Source organism: Xiphophorus hellerii, chromosome 24, assembly GCF_003331165.1.
Source record: "Xiphophorus hellerii strain 12219 chromosome 24, Xiphophorus_hellerii-4.1, whole genome shotgun sequence".
Taxonomy (NCBI): Eukaryota; Metazoa; Chordata; class Actinopteri; order Cyprinodontiformes; family Poeciliidae; genus Xiphophorus; species Xiphophorus hellerii.
Window position 1 is genome coordinate 7185329 of NC_045695.1, and position 25194 is coordinate 7210522.

Here is a 25194-nt window from a genome sequence, read left to right on the forward strand (position 1 = left end):
ATGGCGGAACAGCAGCAGTTCTACCTCTTGCTGGGGAACCTTATGAACGCTGACAACAATGTCAGGAAACAGTCAGAGGTAAGACGAGACACGATTTTCCTTCTGGAAGAGTGTAGAAAACAAGCTAGCTGGCGATAGCCGTTGAGCTTGGCCGCGCGCAGAGAGCTCTCGCGGCAGACTCAGTAGCCCACGTGTGATGTGAACCCGAGCAACGGCCAGCTAATGGCTAACTACTACCGTGTTGCGTAGTTAATGTGGACCTAAACATGTCTGGCACAGCATGCTAGATATTTTATGTTGTGCTGGGAACGCGTCCGTGTTTCTTAGTGGCGCTAAGGAGCGCAGGTAGAAAGCGAAAGGAGCCCGTTTCTTACGTCCTAATCTCAAATCTCCAGCTGACAGGAAGTAGCGTGGAGCTAAGCGGCTACCACATCGCTTCTGCTAGCTTCGGTTAGCTCCAAGCACACTATTTACAAGCTGAACATGGATATTACAGCTTGGTGTGACCCCATAGGTTAAAATAGGTTTATCATGATACACCACAAACCCACACATGAATGCCGTGATAATAGTCAGATTATTCAAAGGGTGACATATGCTGGCAATAATTAAGTAAACGGCCTTTGGTGTTTTTAGCTAAGAACTTTAAGTTTCAGGACGTGTCCTCGCTTTTCACTTCATTGCAATGCTACTCATGAAGTCAGTGTGTTTCTACCCAGACCCGGTAGATTAGTTTGGCTGAGGATTTTGCTGTGTCTGTGACTAAGCTGGCCTGTTCTCTTTCTCCCCCCCCCCACACACACGCCATCACCATGAACCTCTACCGCGGCAAAGCATTGTTATGTTTCCCTCCCTGATAGCCGACTTTTGGATGAGGTAGTTGAATCTTATCACCCTCCCCCGTCACTGGGAGTCAGCGCTTTCTTTTATAAAGCACAGCCAGCCTGTCGCAATACTAAGCTCATTGGTATTCATCCCGGATGGAAACTTCCCCGTTCTGTCCTGCACACCATAATGGGGAATTGATCCAGATGTTAAAACACTAAAACATATTTTAATAGATGTAAACTAACTACTTAATATTTAGGTTTTAATCCTGTAGGTGAATGGGAATTGAATTATTTTTAATGTGCCTTTCATTTTTTTATTTAAGCATGTTTGCTGAATGTCACTGAGGTTAGTCAGGAAGCCTTTTTTTATTTTTTTAAAGAGGATATGCAAAAGTTTAGTTGGTGTGATATTTTGACCTTTACTCCAGACAAACGAATCTCTATAATAAAAAATTCAAAATATAACGGTACAGAAATGTTGAGTTGTTCAAAGAAAAGATTTGTAACCCAAATTAACCATTCATGGAAAATGTGAAAAAGTCTGCAAGAATGTTAACAGAAAACCAAATTTGTCCTACTTGTAACTAAGGCTGCTGCAATAAGAAACTAATCAATTGCATAATAAATTTAACTTGAGCTCAATAATTAACTTTTTCAATACTTTTTAATGGGATTGATTGTTTTTGATTGTCGTACTTTATTTTCTTCTGTACAGAATTTAAAGCTTTAGTTTTTGAGAGGGCGACCTTGCATTATTATAACATTTTTATCATTGTATTACTTGAAAATGGTCACAAAACAATTTCAGTAATTACTGGGACACTTAATTGTCCAGCAAAATTGATTGTGAGAGGCTTAATTGTAACAAAGGGAAGTGACGAGCATTGTGCAGCTCATTGAATGTCGACTGCACTTCTTCAAGGATGCAGACATTAAAAGAGTTTAACACAAAAACTCTTTGGTACCTTGTAACACTCTAACTTGTCTGGCAACCAAAAATCATGTTTTTTTACTGCCATTGTCCATTGTTTATGCGCGCTGTGATGGATACTCACTTCAAAACATTGCTTTTGAAATTCCATCTGCTTAGTAAGGAATCTGATTTCAACACAAAAGTGTCGTCACACTGGTGCCTCTCCCTGTTGTTTGCAATGCAAACATATTCACTCTGCTGCATCTAGAAGTTGATCCTGTTTTTGTGTTTTTGGTTTTTTTATCAGATAAAGTTGATTGAATTTACCTTAAACTCCACCCATATCTTAACTGCATCTTTAAAGCACTCATTCAAGGTACCACTGCATCCCCAAAGAGCCTCCAGTGTGCCTGCAATTCACATTTGTTTTTAATCAGGCTAACTGCTTGAAGTTCAAGCTAAACATGATCTAAATACAAAATCTAATCATATAAATGGCTCTTAAAGTTCAGGATCTGACTTATAAATATTTAGAATATTGTTCCATCCCTTAAGTGCAAAAGAGAACAGAGCTCTACTAAGTTGAGGGAGAAATTGAGCAAAAGAGACCTACAGTTGATTATATTATGAATAAATACGGTCAAGTGGAATTTGGTTATCAAAGTAATTTCATGTCTGCATTTTTCCTGTTAAACAGCTTGTATTTTTTTTTGTTTTTTAAACATTGTTTCAAAACACCAGTGATTGATGAAGCTTTTGTCTGGCATCCAAGCAATGAAAGAAACTGGATTTTGCTTTCCCCAAAGAGTTCAAAGGAAATATGTCCGACTTATCATTGTCGGGCATATTTCCGACAGTGAAATATGTCTGACAGTTTATATTGTGCACTTTCTTCTTTTTCTTCGCAGGAAACTTATGACAATATCCCAGGCCAGAACAAAATCACATTCCTGCTGCAGGCCATCAGAGATGCATCAGCTGCAGAGGAGGTTTGTACATTAAATCCAAATATGTCGAGTTGTTTCAGTCTGCAGCAGTGAGGACAAACCGTTGCTGTCTACAATCAAACTTGGTTATTAAAGTGTTTGGGGAGCACTAAGGGCATCTAAAGAATCCAGTTGTCACATGTGGGACCTCACCACAGCCTGACAGCGATGCCGCCTCATGACTCATCGTGTTACCATTTGGTTAAGTTGACTGTGACTCCACCAGCTGCTCGGCCCTTCATGCTTCCTCCCTTTTCCTTTACCTCAAGGCTGATATTTTTAGACTTTTTAGAAACGGGAGCAGGCAGCGAAGTGCTGGGGGGAAGTGACTCTGCTTTTTAAGATGCTGGAGCTTCTCTCAACCTTGACGTTTTATGTTGAATGTATTCATTCCAGCTGTGTTCTAAATGAATTTACAAGTGTTGGTTTTTGGGTGGAGTTTTTGTTTGTTTTTTTTAGGTTGAGCTTTGTTTTTCTCTCCTCAGGTCAGGCAAATGGCGGCGGTGCTGCTGCGGCGGCTGCTGTCGTCCTCCTTTGAGGAAATCTATCCAGGTTTGACGCTGGCGATGCAGACGGCCATCAAGACGGAGCTTCTGTCCAGCATCCAGCAGGAGGCGTCGCCAAACATTCGCAAGAAGGTCTGCGACATCGCAGCTGAGCTCTGCCGCAACCTCATTGGTACAGTCAGACGTTTCAACACCTTTTTAAATTTTACTCCACAAGCCAGTTTGTCGTACATCTCAGTGGTCTGTTGATCAAATATTTTATCTTCTTACTGTGTCTCTTGGTAATTTTCAACTTTAGATGATGATGGGAATAACCAGTGGCCAGAAGTACTCAAGTTCCTCTTCGACTCTGTGAATTCTGATGACATTGGCCTGCGAGAAGCTGCCCTTCACATATTCTGGTGAGCTCCAGCTGCCTTCGCCTGCCCGTCCGTCTAGTAGGACGTCCCGGTGTCTGACGCTCTTCTCTGTGCTTTAGGAACTTCCCAGGAATCTTCGGCAACCAGCAGCAGCACTACCTGGAAGTTATCAAGCGCATGCTTGTTCAGTGCATGCAGGACCAAGCAAACTCGCATGTAAAAATCCAGCAACATGTCTGCTGCCCTTACAGTTTGACCAACAAGAGAGAACATGAGGGTTTTTGTTCTGTGCCTCCAGATTCGTACCCTGGCAGCTCGGGCAGCGGCATCGTTTGTTCTGTCCAACGAAAGCAACACAGCTCTGCTGAAGCATTTTGCCGACTTGTTGCCTGGAATCCTGCAGGTAGTATTCTACACTCCATGTTGATGCATTTTTTTCCTTAATTTTAGAGCAGCACAATATTTCTTATTGCAAACTTTGCATAGGACTGCTAGTATCCTTGAAAATGCTTAACTTTCAATAAGGTGTTTTCAAGGTTTGTAAACTGTTTGATTTCTGTATGAAATCCTTGAAAGTGGTCAATATTCAAACTGCACAGTTTTATAATAAAGTGAAATCTGAACATTTACAGTTGTCACCAGATATTTTAAGATGAATAAGAAGATACATTTTTTCTCACTGAAGTTGAACCAGACCAAATTTCTCTCGTTTTAGGTTAGTTAAAACAATTATAAAATTAAAAAGATTTGCTAATTGGCAGAGAACTTTGCTAAAAATTATTTCAAGATTGTTTTGTTGTCCCTGCTGTAGAATATGATAACAAGATATTAATAATGGATACCAGAAAATAGTGAGTTGAAGCTGTCTTCTTCAGTTCATTTGTATTATTTTTATTGCCAAAGTTTGGTGCTGTAAAAGCTTTAAAAAACTTGCCTTGAAAAGTGCTTGAATTTGTGGAAACCCTGCAGTCAGTCTTCCAACTAATCTGAAGAGGCCTCTGACAGAAGACTTTTTTTTTGATTTTGGGGTCATAGTTCAGGTTCATGCCCATAGTTCATCAACTGCTCCCAGTTGTAAAAACGTCTTGTTGCCATGGCTGTGCATCTACAAAAGTAAGGGGCAAAAAAAAATCATTCCAGCTGCACAGCATCCTAAACCAGAGTGAATAATTGTAACATTAAACGCCTCAACCAAAGAAACTGAGCTAAAATCTGCAAAAATAAAAAGAGTAAATCAGAACAAACTGAAATGCTGCCACCAGACAAAACGTGTCAAAATTGCAGCTGCATCAATGCAGTGGTCTCACTATTAAATATTTTCCTGATAGCATGAAGCTCAAACTAGAATCTCTCTTTTGTTTATGGTCAGGCAGTGAATGAGTCATGTTACCAAGGAGACGACTCTGTGCTGAAGTCTTTGGTGGAGATCGCAGATACGGCCCCCAAGTACCTGAGACCCAACCTGGAGGCGACGCTGCAGCTCTGCCTGAAGGTGCGTTCAATTTGGTCGCCCTGACCAGAAACCACATCAGACCTCGATCCGTTTGCTTAACCCGTTGTCCTGTTCCCTCAGCTGTGTGCTGACGCAAACCTGACCAACATGCAGAGGCAGCTGTCCTTGGAGGTCATCGTCACGCTATCGGAGACGGCGGCGGCCATGCTGAGGAAACACACAGCTATCGTAGCGCAGAGCGGTGAGGATGCGGCTCATCGTCCAGAAGCAGTTTTTTTTTTTTTTTTTTGTCTAGTTTCTAGTGGAAATATCTTTGTACACTTGGAATAAGAAAAAACTAACTTGCAATTAACTGTTCAACAAGTAATTGATTATTTTAAGCTAATCATTCCTTAATATTGATGCAGTTTATTTTATTTAAAATATTATTTCCTCCCTGCAATATTATTAATGCAGGGAGGAAATGTTTTGTTTGAAGTAAAATGTCAGTTGAAGTAGAACCTTTTAATCAATGTCAATGAATTAATGACTTAAAATAATCTTCTTGCTCAAAAGCTACTTGAAAGTTATTTTTGTATACCAAGATACTAGACAAAAACACTTTGTAAGAATTTCAGTTTTTTTGTTGTTGTTGCACTGGTCTCATTTTCTTGTTGCTAAAATCCTTTAATCTCAGTTCCCCAGATGCTGACCATGATGGTGGATCTCGAAGACGACGATGAGTGGGCCATGGCTGACGAACTAGAGGATGATGACTTTGACAGGTAGGCTGCAGCGCCACCTGCTGTGCAGGAACTGTAAATGGCTCATTTCTGACCGTTTGTTGTTGCTCATCAGCAACGCTGTGGCTGGGGAGAGCGCCCTCGACAGAATTGCCTGCGGTTTGGGAGGGAAGATCATTTTGCCCATGATCAAACAGCACATCATGCAGATGCTGCAGAACCGTAAGTAAACCTGCTCATTATAGATTTATTTTTAAATTTGACATCTTAGTCTTGGCCTTAAGTTTTATTTATTTCCATCTGTCGACAGCTGACTGGAAGTACCGTCATGCTGGGTTGATGGCTCTGTCTGCTATCGGAGAAGGTTGCCACCAGCAGATGGAGGCCATTCTTCAAGAGATAGTCAGCTTCGTCCTCCTGTTCTGCTCCGATCCAGTAAGAAACAGCTGCATTCAAGTCTCCATACATTCACCATGTGCAGATTGATGTTAAGTTAAAGGTGCTTCTTTTAGGGGTTAAATTGTGGGTTTCCCACTATAATGTAGGACAAATATTGTCTCAACTATGGTCCATTTAATTTTTAAATGGTGGCAATATTTATTGGTGGTTTAAGTTGTTCTGACTGCAAACTGTGATTTTCTTAAAGCAAAATACTGCTGCACACTTTTTTTGGCAAGAGACTCAAGACAAATCTAGACTCTAACCTGCTCATATTTTTTAAAATGTGAAAAATTAAAGTCAAAAAGATTTTTAAAAAATTTAGTTGTTTGGACTGTATACAAACTATACACAAAACCAAACGTTTTGGCTTGCAGGCAAAAACTGGCCACAAATGAGATTTCTTTTGTTTAGTTTTTTTTGTTTCACCTACAGTAAACAAAGCACACAATGTTTTAATTTTGTTGAAATGCCTTATCAAAACATTGTTCTAGTTTTCAGTTTTGAAATCTTGACAAGAATTTTATTTGCATCACTCTTCAAAAGCGTATTGTCTTTTGCAGAGATAAATACTTGTAACTAAAATTTTCCATTTCAATTGGTCTGAAAAATCTTGCCCAATTAAAAGTTAGTCTCCATCAACCACCTTGCTTCCTGTTGAGTTTGTCGTCTTTTCCCCGTTGTCAGCACCCAAGAGTCCGCTACGCTGCCTGCAACGCCATTGGACAGATGGCCACAGACTTCGCTCCAACCTTTCAAAAGAAGTTCCACGATAAGGTCTGGGAAGATGATTAACTTCTGCAAATGTTTGTTCCCGGAGGAATAAAAAGTGAATTTTAACAACTGTAACTCGTGGCAGGTTATCTCGGCTCTGCTGCAGACGATGGAGGATCAGAGTAACCCGCGGGTCCAGGCGCACGCAGCAGCTGCGCTCATCAACTTCACAGAAGACTGCCCCAAATCCCTGCTGATTCCGTACCTGGACAGCCTGGTGCAGCACCTTCATGTCATCATGGTGGCCAAGCTGCAGGAGGTAGTAAACGGCCCCACTGAGTGAGGACTGTTCAAACTGTTTGAAGTCTTAACGTTTTTACTCTTTGCGTTGCCAGCTGATCCAGAAAGGAACCAAGCTTGTCCTGGAGCAGGTGGTGACGTCCATCGCCTCGGTGGCCGACACAGCCGAGGAGAAGTTTGTGCCGTACTATGATCTCTTCATGCCCTCGCTCAAGCACATCGTGGAGAACGGCGTGCAGAAAGAGCTGCGGCTGCTGCGGGGGAAGACGATAGAGTGCATCAGTCTGATCGGTCTGGCTGTTGGCAAGGAGAAGGTATGTTTCGGGGCCTGAATGTGTGAGCAAACTGCTTTCCATACAGCTTCAGACAATCCCGTTCATTTGTGCTTTGCTAGTTCATGCCGGACGCCTCTGCAGTGATGCAGCTGCTCCTTAAAACCCAGACGGACTTTAACGACCTCGAAGACGACGATCCTCAGGTGGGATAGTTCAATGATTAATGTTTGGCGTTTTTATTTTTTATTTTTAAGCCATTCTGACATAATCTGTATGTGCTTTAGATTTCCTACATGATATCAGCCTGGGCCAGGATGTGCAAGATCCTGGGGAAGGAGTTTCAGCAGTATCTTCCTGTGGTGATGGGGCCCTTAATGAAAACCGCCTCCATCAAACCCGAAGTGGCTCTCCTCGACAGTAAGCAACCCAAAAAAATGTTGTTTGTTCCCTTTGGAGACGAGTTCTACTTTTATATTTCATTTCCAAAATGAAGAGGCATAACTGATGATGCGTTCACTGTAGCTCAGGACATGGAGAACATATCTGAGGAGGAGGGATGGGAGTTTGTGAACCTGGGAGACCAGCAGAGTTTTGGAATAAAGACAGCTGGCCTGGAGGAGAAGGCCACTGCCTGCCAGATGCTGGTGAGCAGAAAACTATTTATGATTCATGCATGATGAGAAATTGTTGTTTTGATCAGCTTGGTTGTTTCTGGTTTTCAGTTCTGTTAATAAGCTTCTTCTTCTTCTAGGTGTGTTATGCCAAAGAGCTGAAGGAGGGTTTTGTGGAGTACACAGAGCAGGTGGTGAAGCTCATGGTTCCTCTGCTGAAGTTTTACTTTCACGATGATATCCTTTCTTGACCTTTAAAATTTCAAGTAATGTTCTTTCTTGTTGTTTTATTAGATGACTAGACTTGGGGAAACTTGATTTCGTGGCTCCATTTTTGTTTATATTATCAATTAAATTAATAGTAAATATGTCTTTGCTTCAAAAATGGGACTAAAATGAGATCAGAAATGTTGAGAACATAAAAATGGACGATTTTATTTTTCTTTAACCGTATAACGTGTGAGAGTGGCTGCGGCCGAGTCCATGCCACTGCTGCTGGAGTGCGCCCGGGTTCGGGGACCAGAGTACCTCACCCAGATGTGGCACTTCATGTGCGACGCGCTCATCAAGGCCATCGGCACGGAGCCCGACTCGGACGTCCTTTCTGAAATCATGCATTCTTTTGCCAAGGTGAGTCCCAATGCCTCTGTTCCACCGACATGCATCAAAGAAACAAGTCAGGCTTTACCAACCTGGATGGTTACAGCTTTTGGCTGCTAAATTATCCAGTAATTTAGCAACATCAAAGATATTTCTCTTTCATTGATTTTTTTTTATTTTTTTTAAAGATTTTTCAGCCGTTGATTGGTGCAAGGTTTCAGGTTTTGAAAAAAAAAATTTTTAACCACCTTTTCCAGCATCCCACAAATATGTTCTTTTTGAAACCAAAATTAACCAAGAGTTGCTTTGTTATCCATTTCTGGCACGCCCCTAGATCTGATGCACAAGTGACATTTGGAAACAGAGTACAAAGGTTCCAGACAAAAATGTGTAAAACCTAAGTTTGTGATGAATTGCATTACCATTTTTACACATTAAAGTTCCTACCCCAGTTTTAAAGTGTAATCGCTGCAACGTGATACTCGCTTATTGTTTTTATTCTGGAAAATCACTGCTTTTGTATATTTTACAGCTGGAATTTCTCTTCTCTCATTGCCAGATAAACTGCTGTTAGAAATCCTTCCAGTTACACATTTCCACAAATTTTGGCTTTTTAAGCCCTAAACTGCTATAAAACAGAGTAATTCTTTTGGATGGGTATTCCTATTTTTAATCGCATACTAATTCCTCCTTTTGCCTTGAAGTGGAAATAAACACAACTAACTTTAGGGGAAAGTTCTATAAGATCAAATATGCAGAGATGTTGTTTGTGTGTTTTGATGGGTATTTTGTCTGTTCAGTGTGTTGAGCTGATGGGAGACGGCTGTTTGAACAATGAGCATTTTGAGGAGCTGGGTGGCATCCTTAAAGGGAAACTGGAAGAGCACTTTAAAAACCAGGAGCTCAGGCAAGGTGAGGCTGAACCAACCAGATACAGTCTCCTGTTTTTAAAGTGTATCCGTATGTGATGTGAAAATGTTTTTGCTTCACAGCCAAAAGACAAGATGAAGACTACGATGAGCAGGTGGAGGAAACCCTACAGGATGAGGTTAATATTTATAATTTATAATATAATTTATAATTGTTTTTTTGTTTTTTTTGTGAGAAAGTTTAAAAGATTTTCTTCTGAACTCTGTTTATTTTTCGACTTGATTTTCAGGATGAGAACGATGTGTATATCCTGACCAAAGTGTCGGACGTCCTGCACTCTGTGTTCAGCAGCTACAAGGAGAAGATCTTGCCTTGGTTCGAGCAGCTGCTGCAGCTCATCGTCCAGCTAATAGTGAGTCCTTTGTTGTTTCTGTTGAGCGTTAAATGATCTAGACCTCAGCTGATTGGCTCTGACACGTTTTGCATCACTTCAGTGTCCCAACAGGCCATGGGCCGACAGGCAGTGGGGTCTGTGCATCTTTGACGATGTGATCGAACACTGCAGCCCCTCCTCTTTCAAGTACGCAGAGTATTTCTTGCGGCCGATGCTTCAGTCGCTTTGCGACACGAGCGCCGAGGTTCGGCAGGCCGCTGCTTATGGCGTCGGTGTCATGGCTCAGTATGGCGGCGACAGCTATCGTCCTTTCTGCACAGGTAGGGAGATGCCAGCAGATCTCGACTTGTCGCCGCCTCTACGGCTTTTAGTTTAATGTTTGGCTTGTTGTTGCAGAGGCCCTCCCCCTGCTGGTCGCCGTCATTCAGGCGGCTGATTCTCGGTCAAAGGAGAACGTAAACGCCACAGAGAACTGTATCTCGGCGGTCGGGAAGCTCATGAGGTTCCGGCCGGAGTGTGTGAACGCCAACGAGGTTCTTCCCCATTGGCTTAGCTGGCTGCCGCTCAAAGAAGACAAGGAAGAGGCCGTTCACACGTTTGACTTCCTGTGCGACCTCATTGAAAGGTAGGCCTGTTGTCCATCATCCATCCACGTCTATGTCCATTATCCACATGTTTACCTTTTAAAACAGCCTAAAAGAGAGAGGTTAGAAAACTTGGGTTTGGAAAAATTTGGAGTGTGGAACTCTGGAACACTGTTTGAGGTTATCGGGTCAACCTATGGACTTCTCTTCACAGCAACAACCCAATTGTCCTCGGGCCAGAAAACTCCAACCTCCCTAAAATTTTCCTCATCATAGCCGATGGCGTCGCAAATGAATCTGTTAAAACTGAAGATGCCTGCACCAAACGGCTCGCAAACGTCATCCGTCAAGTACAGGTAAGAAAGAGCAATGTTCCTATGATATCTGAGGGGTTTTTTTGTTGTTTTTTTTGCTTTCCTTTCTGGAAAAAAAGAAAACTAATTGGAAATGACAAAAATATTTTCAAAAAGTGCCTTTCATTATCCTTTCCATGAGTGGTGCAATGTAGCATTAAATCCAGGCTACAAAAATTGTTTAATTACAAGAATATAGTCATCATACTAATAAAGATGCATTTTACCAGAAGATTGTTGTAAAATTACAAGATAATCAATTTAATAAAAAAGGTTCATGTAAGGTTAACTAGCTTAGTTGTGTGGCTGGTTCTTTGAAATGCTCAGTTGTTGGCACAATTGTTTCAAAGTTCTGTTACTAAAAATATTTTAATGCTGGTGCGTTAAAAGATGAAGTATTTCCTTATCTGTAAACTCGATACCAATGTATAACTTCAGTTTTTATTTTTCATCTTGACGTTCTATTATTACAGCTTAAAACTTCATTCTCTCATATCATTTAAAATTTCTAGTTTCATTCTTGTAATATTGCCCGGCCCTACGTTCCTAAATGTTTGTGCGGTTCACGTCTAACGTGTAGCTTAAATGTCATCTGAAGTTGTTTGATTTTTTTCCTCTCCAGGTATCTGCAGGATTATGGACGCAGTGCGTTTCCACCCTGAACGAGACGCAGCAGAAAGCCATCCAGGACCTCCTGAACACCGCCTGAAGCTGGACCTGTCGCCCTGTCATCTTCCTTTCCGTTCTCCAAAATGCCCATGAAGAAACGTAGAGCTCTTGGATCTCTTCCATACACTCCCTGACCTCCCTCCTGCTCTGTAGTGTATGGATGCCAGATTCACCCTCATCTTCACCTTCGCCTGACTAACATAAAAAAACCGAAGCTCAGCTAACTGGTGGGGGGGAGCAGGTTAGATCTTTGCGATGGGAGGACATTGGCCACCAACCTTAAAGACTTTCTTCCTCTACTCAAGGAAGTGAGAATAAAAGTTAAGCTGTTGCCCCGTCTCTTATCTGGATGCTTTCTTTCCAGCCATTCCCCAACTTGTCTTGCTTCTCCACCCAGGGGGGTCTCAAAGTCACCCAACTCATTGGACTGCAGACACGAGGGTGGCAGGACATTATTCTGGACTGAGCTGCTCAAAGAGGTGGAAATGCACACTGGGCAACCACTGCCTGTGTCCTGTGAAATTTCTTTTTGTATTTCTTTTTCTCGTTCCGTGTTCAGTCGCCTGAAAGGGGGAGGAATGGCCTCCGTCTCCCATGGTTGACCAGATGTATTTGAAACCGGCATGTTAAGTGGCTAGCTCAAGAAAATACAAATGGTTAGGTTATTTGCATCATTTGACGTCTGGGAAGCGGTTTTCCTTAATTGAACTGTTCTCGGACCCTTCGGGTAGCAGACGAAAGACGGGGGTGGTTCTTCAGAGACTCGTTCTGTAGTTGGTTGACGCCTCGAAGCAAGTTGACTGTAAAAAGAGTGCGACCTTAACTCCTGACCTTCTGGTTTTGACCCTTTGCAGTCCTGCAGATGTGAAATGGAAACTACCAATAAAATTATATTGAGGACTTCTGAGATTGTTTTATTTAAAGTCTTAGTGTGCACATACTCTGCAAACAAATAGTGCATATTATTAATATAAGGTTGTTGTTTTTTTAAACACAGGCAACCAATGATTTGTTTTTACAAAAGGAGGCACTGTATTTCAACATTTTTCAGGTTTAAATAAGTACTGAAAGCTTTTATTCCAGAATATTCAATTGCCAACAAGTTATCCATTCTTCTGTATGTTCAATGTCTCATTTATTTGGTTTATTTATATTTTTCCACTCTAAATTGTATTTCATGTTTTTCTGGTGCCTTTCATTTAATCTTGGGTGCTTAAAAGTAAGCATTTCTGCCACAAATGCATGGTGAGCTTTAGTTTTTATACTAAAATTGGTCTAGGAATGAAGTCAGTCTAGCATTTTTACTGATACGTTGGAACCTTGAGCTGATGAGTACCTGAAATCGAAATTTTTGAATTTTACTAATACTAATAAAAATAGAAATGGGATTGGCCAAACAGTGGGCGTTGATATTTGAGGGTTACGCTAAGCAGCCTAAGCTAAGCAAAATAATTTACATAGCGGGGATAAAACGCTTACAGATTTCAATTAAAATGTTAAAGTATTGTTTCAAAACAAAATTAACTGTATTCTCTTACTCTTTTAAAAACTTATTTTTTAATTGTCCCTTGAATGCATCATGTCAGACACGTCAAAACGAACCTGAAGTAGAAAGGAGTGGAAGTAAAGCGAAGATTACTTCAAAACTTTGTGATAATTGGATATGTCATAGTTTGGCCTTTTTTTTGGGTCAAGGAATCTTTCAGAAGATATTTTGTTCTCACTACACTTAGAAGCCATCTACCAGTTGAGTAAGTAAACTTGCAGCTACCGTTTTACTTGTTGCTAGCTTTACCTGCGGTGTGAGCATTAGCTGAAGGTCAACCAGCCTATTTCTTAAGACACCTGGCGAAAGAACTGGGTCATCTTTCCATCACTTTCTCAACAAGCGGGTTCAGCATAGACAGCGTTTTGTTCTTTAAACACTGTAAAGCTAATTAAAACATCTTTATCTTAGCGTTAAAGATGTTTTAAAGCTAAGCTAGCACGCTATAGCACCGACGCTAGGTGGCGCTATAGCTCATTCTGGAGGAGACTGGACACCTCCAACCAAATAGTATTTTCTATTTCAGTTTTATGTAATTCCGTTTCATTGTGAATACATTTAACCTAAAAAGCAAAAAAATATATATAACAGGCTTAGAATATTTGAAAAAAAAAAAACTAACAAAAAAACTTTCAGTAAATAAGAATATAGGGTCACTGTCCATAAGAAATAAAATTGTCTTGTTGGTGGAAGGAAACAAGTATTTTATTGGTCATGTAGCTTAAATTTACACATTTTAACCTCAAAAACACTAGTTTCACAGTATTTACTATGTAAAATGATCCTGTAACAATTCTGATCCTGCTGCCTGAATACAGTTTCCAGAGATTTTATGTAACCTTTTTAATTTGTATGCATAGATTAAAAAAAAACATGCTACGTTTATTACGGGAGTTCAAGTTATTTCAAAAATGTTAATGCAATTTTGTTTGTCTGGTATGAAATGGTAACTTTACCCCTGTGTAGTAATCATCCACTGTTTAATTAGAAAAGGATTTGAGTTTATTTCGAGCGAAAACCGAAGAAAAGACGCACAGTAGACGGAGCAGCCATGCTTTATTAGGACATCTACTTCAACAGAATGCTTTAAATTAAAGCTTTCGACCAACTCGACCATGAATGCTGTGGATAGCGGGGCATTCCTTATCCTTTTTACATATTTCACACAATATACATGAATGTGTTGGAACGGTTCTTAATTTAGTCCCAACGCAACCAGCCTGGGGTCAATCAGAGCTTCAGGGAGGTTATGTTTGAGCTGTTTCAAGGGTACCTGTTATGTTGAGTGTTTATTTCCATTTCTGAGTCAACGGGTTGAGCTTTCCGGCTGCAGTCTGACATGTGGGCTCTGCTCACAGAGAAACTGCAGCTTCTTCACTGTTAAATATGTCTGGGATCGTCTGGTGCAATTCACAGTGGTCGTTTAAATCCCCAGACCAGCTGGGAACGCCAGGCTTTGCACAACGAATGAGTCTTTTCATTTCTAAGAAAAACACAGTGAGACAATGCTCTGCAGGGTTATGAAAAAAAAGGGGGGGAAAAATACCCTTTTTAGGCGTGTTAAAAATCTGTTTTTGTTCTTTTTTACATTTACAGGTTAAGAGAAAGGGAGAGAGGATTTATAATGAGGGCATTACTAGCAGAACCTGTCTGTGGATTTGCATGGCTGCCCCATGATCGTTTGACTACAAGAGCAGAATTATGCAACACATAAATTAAAGCTGTCAGTTTGATCGCAGCCACCAGACAGCAATGGTAAGTGAGCAAGTGTCACCAGATATTACAGTATTTACAGTGAAGCAGACTATAAGTGAACAGGTAAGAAGTTTTCAGACACAAACAGCTTTAAACATGATGTATTCTGAGTAATTCTCACACGACACACAGAGAGACCTCCCCCCTTCTTCTGATTAATTCAGCTTTTAGTCGCAGGTTGACTTTTCCTTCATTCGTCCTACTGAAGCATGTCCACAAACGCGTCAAATTCGTCAATGTTCTTCTCGTACACACGCAGTTTCTCCGGCAGAGAGTCCTGCAAACGAACCAGTTCACATCAGTCCTTTGTTTAATGTTCTTTAACTAAAAATGTAGCGCAAAATTATGATGCCGTATTAGGGCCGTTGTAGTAAGAAGAAAGAGGTTTATCTCTGAAATTTTCGAGAGAAAAAAAGGTGGAATTTTTTGAGCTTAAAAAGTGAAGTTTGCTTAAAAAAACCAAAACATTTTGAGACTAATTTGAGATTTTCTATATATAAAAAAAAAAGAACTGAGTTTCAAAAGGCAAATTTTTGACTTTTTCAAAAAAATTCTTGGGATCTCAAAACTTGTGTTTTCTTCTAGAAATTTTCAACGTTTGTTTCTAGAAAATTAGATTCCTCTCAAAATTTGGGAATTTTACTAGAAATTTGTTGACTTCACACACAAATTTTCCGATTTTTTTTCTTTCTTTTAATTTCTGAGATTAATGAAAACATTTCAGTGTTTTTTTTTTTTTTTTATTTTCAAACTCAAATTTCCAAGTTTTCTTTTCTAGAAAATGTCCAGGTTTTTGGTAGAAATAAACTTTTTTTTTTCTCTTTTGTTTTTCCCTTACAATCTACAATGGCCCCAATACGCCATCGGACAAAACAAAAGGGGAGAGGACGCGTTTACCAGGTCGTCAGCCATCGACTGGGAGCTGGTGTGCAGCGAGAGGCTGGCCAGCTGTGGAGGGTTCTGAAACTCTCGATAGAAAGTGCCCAGATCCATCGGCAAAAGGTCGTCTTTAGAGAAAGCTGGACGCTGCACACAGGTACAGATAAAAAAAAAATAATTTTAAAAAGAAAAAATCAAGACCATGATTAGCATCTTCGTCCTTTAATGTTACATCTGTAATACCGAATAAATGACAAAAAACATATTTATTTAAAACTGGTCACTCTCTCAGTGGTTTGTGTGTTTTACGCTGATAGTTTTTTTGAAGTCAGAAACCACTCACAAAGTCGACCATGACGAAGTCGTCCTGCGGTCCCGATCCGTCCGAGCCCTGAGAGTGAAGGCTGGCCTGCAGGGGCGACTGAGAGGGAGGAGAGTCCGGAGGACGCACCTGAACGCAAAAACACACGCGGTCACCTTCCAGCAGCAGGACACATGAGACTAAAGGCGCTGAGGTACGTTTAAAAACCAGATAAAATCACCATGGGATCGTTCTCCTCAGAGTCCAGGCCACGAGGAGCAAATGCAGCGAATGGGAGGTCCAGACTGGCAGCTGTTATCTACACAGGCACACACAAACAAAAAAACTTATTTTTGCCAACTTTCATGGAGAGGATGGTGAGAGGAGACACATTAATTACCTGAGTGTTGGGTTTATTCACAAAAGCCCCAACCTTCCTTGTGAACGCGCTGAGGGACTCCACTGGGTCGGAGGGAGAGACGCTCCTTCTCCCATCGTCCCTTCTTCCCTCACCACTCTGCAGCAGGCCGTCTTCATCGCCACTGTTAGACAACGCCGTAAGAGTTTTCTTATCGATATTTTCCAAATTAAACTGAAGATGCTAGTGTGAAGAACTTACCTGCTGCTCGGTGTGTTTGGAGCGTTTTCTACCGTCAGATGGACATCCGCTCCATGAGGAGGCTGAGGCTGAGGCTGAGCCGGAACCAGAACGTTCCCGCCTTCTTTAACCTGGAAGAGAGAATGTCACTGAACAGAAGCTGAGGGACTCGAGTACTGATCCCTGGGGTTCTCTTTTTGTGACCTAGAATGAGAGTTTGCGCTTAAGTTTGGGGTTTCCAAAATTTGACCCATTGATGCTTATTTGTAAAAATGGGGAAATGATTTCTAATGTGATTTTCTGACAATAGAAAGTGTTGATAACAACACAAAATATAAATCTTTTTACAACCAATCTCTTATAATAAATAGGGCCTCGTCTATCCAGAGACTTCTACTGAAAAATGTATATTACTGCACCCACGTCAGGCTTTGTCTAATTTATTAAACTTGACTAAATATAGCAAAAGTTTCAAAAGAAAGTCACCCAAACCCTGTTTTTATAACTGAGAATAAATCTGTTCAAGTAAACCCCACAAAATTTCTTTTAATCTTAATACTTATGACTCAAGGATTTTGGAAAACTCCTGGCTTAAGTTTTCATACCTCTTTATTATTTCCTTGAGTAAACATCAGTGTGTGGATGAATACGTCTATGTACCTGGATTGCGTTGAACTCAGCAGCTCCTCCTGTAGGTGCAGGCTGGTAGGACAACCTGGAAGCATAGAGCTGCAGAGACAAAAAAAAACAGGAAATAATAACCAAGTAGCAAACACTAAGGTTCCTGTTGGTGCTGAAGGGATGTGAGAAGGTGTGTGTCAAGCATTATGAGTCAACTACGTTTCTACAAGTTACAGCGAACCACAACAAACTGAAGCTACAGGGATGCAAACTCTGCTAGAAGCTAGCGGCAAGGATTCCAGAGGTCAAGTGATGGAGAAGGTTGTGATGAACACAAAACTAGAGAGGTGAAGTTTGGCGGATGAGCTTCAGCGCTTCTCACACAAAAACACACCATCAAACACCACTAAAGACTCACATTGTGAGTGACAAGTCCTGGAGCCAATGGGAGCTGGAGACTGTCCAGTGGGAGGGGCTTGGACAGTTTGGAAGGGGACGGACTCAGAGTGCAGACACACTGAGTCCACATGAACAACAAAAGTTAAAGAAAACGGACGAGAGAAGAAAGTGAAATGATAATCAGGAGTGAGAATTGACAGACAGAGAGAGAGAGGAGTGTGGGCTCACCTGAGAGGGAGGGGAGGTGGAGAAGGAGGTGGTGCAGACCTCCTGAGAGTCCTGAACTCCAGCAAACGCTCCCCCGTCGTCCTCATCTGGGGCTCTGAAAACGCATAGACAGGAAGTGGTTTTGTTGAAGCACAGGAAGCTAGAGGATGACTAAAAAAAAAGTAACCGTGAAGGTCTACCTGAAGTTGCAGGGCTGCCCCATTGTGATTGGACGCTGATTGCCGCAGGGCGCGTCCACAAAGTGATCCACGATGATCCCCATGATGGGAGCCGACCGTTCGAACTGCCTGCAGAGGAAATCCAGACCATCGTTAGCCTGCTGAGCTGACGGAAGGAAGGACAGACTGAGCTGCAGTGGGAGTGTGCTGGTTACCTGCTGGACATGAACGCCAGGTTGGTGCGGTAGGCACATGACAGCGTTACCGTGCCGACTGGGGTGCCGACAACACCGACGCGCACCGTTTGGAAACCTTGATTAAAAAAAAAAGAAAAATAATTTGACATTTTCAGATGGATTAATTGATGAAGGACAAAGGGATGGGTGGACTAAGAAGAAAAAGATAGATGGATAGACAAATGAATGAAAAAAAATAAAGGGACGGATGAATCCATAAGTAGTAATAGTACATAGTTATTGACGGATGCACAAAAAATAGATGGACGGACGGACAAATTGATTGACCAAGGACAATCACACATTAAACAGATGCCACACAGACTAGAACTAAAGTTACCTTCTCCTAATCCACCCAGCTGGACTTCCCCAAAGTAGATCCTACACAGGAGACAGCATTTAGATGGATATCTTAGTTTTATGTGGCTGAATTCAAGAGATCGGCGTCAGCGCTGATCAGGACACCTGTATAATATGACGTAGTCGTGGCCCTGCTTTCTGGACAGCTTATAGGCGGGAGTCACTCTGGTGATGGCCAGCAGAGATTTTAGGAGGACAGACAGCCGGTTATAGACAGTGTACGACACTTTAATGTCCTTATCGCACCTGAAGGAGAGCCAGAAATCACACAGGTTAAACGTGAAACGGTAGCTAAGCTGATTCTGAACGCTGCTTACTTCTCATTCATCTCCAGGCACCAAGTCTCTAACTCCATGGAGTCTCCCTAAGCAATGAAGATGGAGACAAAAAAGATCAACTTAGCAACAAAAACTCTCCTTGGTTATGAGGAGCTAAAACTAAAGTGACTTTATGAGTTCTACCTCTGAGGTCTTTAGGGAGATCTCCACACACATGGATCGGCCGATGCCTGGAAGTTGGCCGGCCAGCGCCTTCTTGGCCTCATGAGTGACCTCTGGGATGTCTTTGATGGCCAAATTAAACTATACAGAATGTGGAACAGGGGGACAAAATGCTTCACATCAGAAGACCAACAAGGTAGAGATATAAAATGATTAAAAAAAAATTTAAATGGAGCTTTAGTTTTACCCAGTCTGAGCCAGTGGGTGACGAAGACGAGCGAGTGCAGATCTTCTCCCCCAAGCGAGCTTGAACGATCACCTGAACAGTCTACAGATAAAAACAAGCAGTGGTGTGGGAATGAATCGGGAGAAAGTTGCTGAAAACAGGGATGTGGAGGTCTAAATGGATAATAACAAAAATCTGGAAAACTTTTGGATCAAGTGAAAAAGCCTTTAGATACAATATAAACGCAAGCCTTAGGCTGCCCTCTGACCTTTAAGGCAAAAAACTTGATGAACTTGTCCAAGTCTTTCTTATCCTGTGGACTCAGGTCACCGTCCATGTTGTCACGACCCTGCAGATCACAGGAGACACAATCTATTAGGAAATTTTTCTAAATCATTCATTTAAAATATATATATATAAATATATATATAAATGTAAAAGAATGTGAAATACGTAAAAATAATGTGCAAAGTAAGTCATAAAGCAATCTTTATCTTTTAAGTGTCAAATAAGAGCAATGTTAAGGCAAAAACATAGAAAAGTAAGATAAACACACACAAAAGTGTTGGAAAAATAAAAGCATAAAATATTCCAATCTAAATTAATAGAATGTTCACAGTAAAACAGCAAATCATGTAATTATTACAAATATATTACATTTTTAATACACAAAAGTAGATGCACAGATAATTAAAGGCAAAACCAAATGTACATTTTTGGATTTTGCACTATCTGTTCTATGCTCATCATGCTTAATCAAGAATTATCAGAATAACTAAATTAGGTGCAAAACTTAGCTTTTTGAAGTAAAAAGCATCTAAAAATTTTGAACTACTTAAAATCCACAAACCAAAGCAAAGTTAGACCTACATAAACAATTTTGACTTAAACCTGATTTTGCTGCGTACTAATTTATTGCATTTCTAAATGAAATGAATGCAGAGAGAAAATGTTTGACATAACAGCGACATCCGTTGACAACAAAGGCAGCTTTAAAACCTTACACAATCACTAGTTCTGGAAAACAAATGGGGCCTCCACGCTTATTAGAAATTAACCTGATTAAATATGGAGGTCATTCATAGTACAAAGACTGACTGCAACATTTTATCATCTACGGCGACTGTTGTATGAAAAACGACAACATAACAGGAGGATTTCTGGAATAATTACTGCTTGTTTTTCTGACAGAACAGTGAGTCACTGCTACACCAGCGTTAGCATGTTGCTAATGCTAGCCGACTGGCTGAATAACGAAGACTTTATAAAACACTACAACTTACATTAGCCGTTTCCTTATCGATGGTCGTTCAATATAATAGACATGAGCTTAAACACTTAGCAGAATTAGTATTTTCTATAAACATTCATAGGCCATTTTCGGACACACATAACGTCAGCAGCTGCTGTGCCACTTTTCTGTTTATCTTCTCCATGTCGACGTGTTTATGTAGCAGCGATCTCCAACTCGCACTTTCGCCACGTCCTTCTTCTATAATATTTATTCACTTGAACAGCTGAAACATACAATTACACTACGCATCACTCTGAGGACACCTTTCGTGAACTAGAAAATATTTATATATATAAACACTAAATTTGCTGTGTCGAATCTGCGATTGGATACCGCAAACGAAGTTTCCTTTGGCTTATTTTGGTTGCCAGATAATAGCTTATCTGAAGGTAAACTATGTTTTTTAAAGTTATTGAGAAGGCTTAGAGGTTGGTTTGAAGTCACATAGTTTCACCGAGTCTGCAGAGTTGTTAGGCGGACCATACTGAGCTGAGATTAGACCCAGTGGAACGAAGCTAGCTAAAAACTAGATAGAAAATTGGGTTAGCACTTGTGTTTATGTGCCTCTTTATGCTTAACATAGCTTTTCTTTGCCTGTTTAAAAAGCATATATCACGATGTTCATGCTGTATTGTACCAAAATGAATGCATATGCGTAATGCATACATTTAAAGCGTTTTGAGCAATGTAGAATCATGACAAAGCCTTAATGGAGCATCCTGAAGAGAAGTAGCTAACCCAGACACAGTATCTGTAAAAGGATTCATACTCTTTGAACTTCACATTTTATCACATTAGAGCCAGAAGCCTCGCTGGATTTTATTGGGATTTTTTTGTGATAGGCCAGACAAAGTAGTGCATAGTTGTAATGTAGAAGAAAAATTATGCCTTGTGTTCAGTTTGCAAGTGTTTTGAGTTATGTCTTAACCAGCTTTTTATGTTTAGAGACCCGATGTTTGACTCTTTCTTCTTTTCGAAATGGATCAAGCTCTGTCAGTTTGAATGGAAAACCTCTATGAACATCAACTTTCAAGTTTTGTCACAGATTTTTTTTTTAATCAGAATTTAGGTTTGGACTTTAACTAGGACATTCTAACGCATGTATATGCTTTGATTTAAACCATGTTTAGCTTCATTGTTGTGCTGGAAGGTGGACCTCCTGTCCAGTCTCAAGTAATTTCCACCCTTCAACAAAAGACCTCCGCTTCCCTGTGTCTGCTGAAGAAAAGCAGCCCCACAGCATGCTGCTACCACCACCGTGTTTCATTGTGGTCAGTGTGACGAAGATACCAGTGCGGTGTTACTTTACTGCCTCACACAGCTTTTTGCATTTTGCCCAAAAAAGTTATATTTTGGCCTTATCTGTGTCATATGTTGTCCTTTTGACATTTTTATTTCAATTATAAAAATACATTTTTCTTTTCATTTTACTTATTGTTGGATTTTTTTTGTCTTTCCTTGTAACCTGCATGGCAACACAAACGCTTAAAACTAATTTCTTCTGCAGGAAAACTGAAAATGTCTCATCTATGTTTCACAAAAATATTTCACTTGGCATAAAATTAAGATTTTCTGCATGGTGCTTCTTCTTCTTCTGTTCCCTCAGCATGGCCATCCCCATAGCCATCTTAGACTGTGATCTTCTTCTGCACGGACGAGGCCATAAGACTCTGGAGCGCTTTGACCTGGACACCGTTTCAAACAGCGTTCTCCTCTCAAACTTTGGGTTTCCAAGAGACTTCATCCTGTATCTGGTGGAATTACTCAGAGAGGTGCGCACTTGATAATTATTGCTTTCCGTCTTAAAAAGAAGTGATGTTTGCATTTCCATGTTGCGCCACCTCTCGTAATTTCCATTCGGCAGACTCTTTCCAGGAGAACCCTGAGATCCAGAGCAATCAGTCCTGAGGTTCAGGTGTTGGCAGCGTTGGGCTTCTATACATCTGGCTCATTCCAGACGTCCATGGGGGATATAATAGGGATCAGCCAGGCGTCCATGTCCAGATGTGTGACCAATGTGACTAAAGCTCTGGTGGAGAAAGCTCCACAGTTCATCACTTTCAATAAGTACATATGTTACACTTTGATTTAATGCTCACCACCTTTATGGGAAATCTTAAAGTAATACATGCTGTTCAAACAGAGACCCGTCCAACAGAGAGTACTCCTTCCAGGAGTTTCAGAGGGTGGCAGGATTTCCAGCAGTCCTGGGCGTTCTCGACTGTGTTCAGGTTAGATCAAAACAAAAAACTCTCACCTTCACTTTTTTTTTTAGCAATGCCTGAAAAATTGTGTCATATGGAAAAGATGGGCACAAAGTAGGGAATAGCAGCAGGAGAGCAAGTTTTAGAACGGTTTAAATGTGATTTGCCTTTTCTATTCAGCTACCTCAGTTATTCTCTATATTCAGTTAAGCTATATTTAGTTATCCTCAATATACAGACACATAAAAAAAATTACAGTATGAAAAAATAAAATTTTTGTTCTATTTTTTATTTCAGAAATTGAAACTCGCATATTATATAGATTCACTACACAGAGAGTGAAATATTTCAAGCCTTTATTTCTTAAAATTTTGATAACAGATGATGAAAACAGCGAAACTGACACCCTCAGTAAGAAGGGTAAAACATAAAAAGATAATTGCGAAAGAAGCTAGGTTTTCACTCGATGCAAAATTCAGAATAAAGTAGGAGGAAGTTTGTCTTGACCCTTCCTCAACAGGTGGCTATCAAAGCCCCGAACAGCGACGCCTCCTCTTACGTGAACAAGAAGGGCTTTCACTCTATAGCCTGCCAGCTGGTCTGTAACGCCCGGGGGCTTTTACTCAGCGCTGAAACGTGGCCTGGTGGCCTGCAGGACACCAAGATTCTGCAGAGGTCAGCCATCTCCAAACAGCTGCAGGACAACGAGGAGGGCTGGCTGCTGGGTGAGGCGCGCTCTCCGGAGCAGTCGCACGTTTGACGTTCAGACGTTCAGTCCGACGGTAATGCGGGTCTGCTCTTTAAAAGGCGATGGACGTTATCCTTTGAAGAAGTGGCTGATGACACCAGTGGAGAGCCCAGGAACAGCTGCAGAGTTTCAGTATAACCTGGCCCACACCGTGACGCATGAGATAGTGGACAGAACTTTCAGGGCCATTCAGACCAGATTCAGATGTTTAGATGGCATCAAAGGGAACCTGCAGGTATGATTTTAATAAAGCCTCTATGTTCCTGTGTTAGCAAAATGACATAAAAGGTTTCTCTCCATCATGAGCAGTATTCTCCTGAGAGGAGCTCGTCCATCCTCCTGGCCTGCTGCGTTCTGCACAACGCCTCCCTGCATTCCGGCCTGGACGCCTGGACTCTGGAGAGGACAGAGCCACTGGAGCAGCCCAAGGGCCCTGAGCAGACGCTGGAGGACCGGGACAGCGAGGCGGAGGAGCTCCGGAAACACATCATACTGAAACACTTCAGCTAGAGACTCCACAGAGGACAGAGACCAGAAAAAGACTGGATGGATGGATCAATCAATGAATGGATGGATGAATGATTGGATGGATGGCTCAATGGATAGATGGATGAATGATTGGATGGATGGTAAGTAGACATCATGGATGGATAAATGGATGGATGGATGGATGGATGATTGATGGAAAACAAATTATGGATGAATCTCTCTCCATTCTTTTGCGTTAGACACAGAGAGGAATGAAGTCCACAGGCACAGAGTTGCTGATGCAGATTTTTAATATTTTGCTCATTTCTACTCTACTGACTACACTACGATAACATAGATATATATATGTATATATATGTGGAGGAACATGCAGGACGCTATACAACAAACAGAGACAACAACACATCCAAACACATTTCAAACAGCCTGGCGCCCCCTAGAGGCTCCTGACTGCTTTCTCAGGACATTCAGGTAACTTTGCAATAATCAATCGCCTCCTGGAGTTTTTAGACTAATCAAACTGTGTGTAGTTGCCGTGTCATCTCAGTTAATTACAAATGGGCCCCGTCCCCCAACCCCTAAATCATAATTTCTTTTATTTTGATGCCCCTCACTCCCTTTTGTTTTCTTCCCCATAGGACGTTCCACAGGCTAAAATCTGGGATTATGACAGTACAAAAACAAGGCCCACTATTTACAACAACTACGCTGGAAGTTGTTATTAATTATGTACATTTGATATTTGGTCCCAGACAAATAAGAGAGAGAGAGAGAAAGGGACAGAGAGTGGATCTGGCTGCAGTCACATAATGCGTTTCTGTTCATTTCCGATGACAAAATGGAGACAAAATCAATGAACTAGACGGAAGAAAAGAAAGGAGGAAACCCGTGATGAAGTGAAATGCGTTATACACAGCTTTTAGAATAAAATGACTTGTTTGGGGTTTTCAGAACAGCATTGTGTTATAGATAGTGGTGATGAAATCTTCAGATTTCTTTATAGTGTTCAATCAAGCTGAAATTAGTGGTGCTTTTTCTCCTGGAATGCTTCTTCAATATTTACACACTTTCTACAAGCAATCAATAAATACAACAAACACTGCTGCTGCATGAGAATTGGTCATCTATTTTTCTT

General features: G+C 41.0%; 3 protein-coding genes across 8 annotated transcripts; 2 read left to right on the top strand and 1 right to left on the bottom strand.

Moving 5' to 3' along the window:
• On the top strand, window positions 1-12481 carry kpnb3 (karyopherin (importin) beta 3). The gene is made up of 26 exons (XM_032556913.1): window positions 1-78; window positions 2652-2732; window positions 3215-3407; window positions 3534-3636; window positions 3714-3810; window positions 3893-3997; window positions 4964-5086; window positions 5168-5288; window positions 5724-5811; window positions 5885-5991; window positions 6080-6204; window positions 6895-6984; window positions 7067-7240; window positions 7317-7535; window positions 7616-7699; window positions 7781-7913; window positions 8019-8140; window positions 8248-8344; window positions 8565-8737; window positions 9508-9619; window positions 9700-9755; window positions 9867-9989; window positions 10072-10291; window positions 10368-10596; window positions 10770-10911; window positions 11531-12481. Exons 1-26 carry the CDS (start codon window positions 1-3, stop codon window positions 11615-11617), a joined length of 3282 nt encoding a protein of 1093 aa, XP_032412804.1. The 3' UTR covers window positions 11618-12481.
• Window positions 12482-13810: 1329 nt separating this feature from the next.
• Window positions 13811-20765, bottom strand: atg13 (ATG13 autophagy related 13 homolog (S. cerevisiae)). 2 transcript variants are annotated; one of them, XM_032556916.1, is made up of 18 exons: window positions 20608-20765; window positions 19593-19673; window positions 19346-19426; window positions 19120-19239; window positions 18976-19022; window positions 18764-18904; window positions 18639-18679; window positions 18278-18374; window positions 18084-18191; window positions 17905-17998; window positions 17696-17794; window positions 17317-17385; window positions 16678-16787; window positions 16459-16600; window positions 16300-16377; window positions 16101-16208; window positions 15776-15904; window positions 13811-15155 (listed from the first exon to the last, which is right to left on the bottom strand). In XM_032556916.1, the coding sequence occupies exons 2-18, from the start codon at window positions 19659-19661 to the stop codon at window positions 15078-15080; spliced, it is 1611 nt and encodes a 536-aa protein (XP_032412807.1). In that variant the 5' UTR covers window positions 19662-19673; window positions 20608-20765; the 3' UTR covers window positions 13811-15077. The 2 variants fall into 2 exon arrangements, with proteins under 2 accessions (XP_032412807.1, XP_032412808.1); XM_032556917.1 differs by lacking the exon at window positions 17696-17794 and having other exon boundaries at window positions 20608-20764.
• On the top strand, window positions 16170-25161 carry harbi1 (harbinger transposase derived 1). 5 transcript variants are annotated; one of them, XM_032556924.1, is made up of 8 exons: window positions 20892-21007; window positions 21749-21889; window positions 22225-22390; window positions 22483-22685; window positions 22762-22849; window positions 23343-23547; window positions 23630-23805; window positions 23880-25161. In XM_032556924.1, exons 3-8 carry the CDS (start codon window positions 22226-22228, stop codon window positions 24078-24080), a joined length of 1038 nt encoding a protein of 345 aa, XP_032412815.1. In that variant the 5' UTR covers window positions 20892-21007; window positions 21749-21889; window position 22225; the 3' UTR covers window positions 24081-25161. The 5 variants fall into 5 exon arrangements, with proteins under 5 accessions (XP_032412812.1, XP_032412816.1, XP_032412815.1 ...); XM_032556921.1 differs by lacking the exons at window positions 20892-21007; window positions 21749-21889 and adding an exon at window positions 16170-16272; XM_032556925.1 differs by lacking the exons at window positions 20892-21007; window positions 21749-21889 and adding an exon at window positions 20309-20519.
• Window positions 25162-25194: the final 33 nt, after the last annotated feature.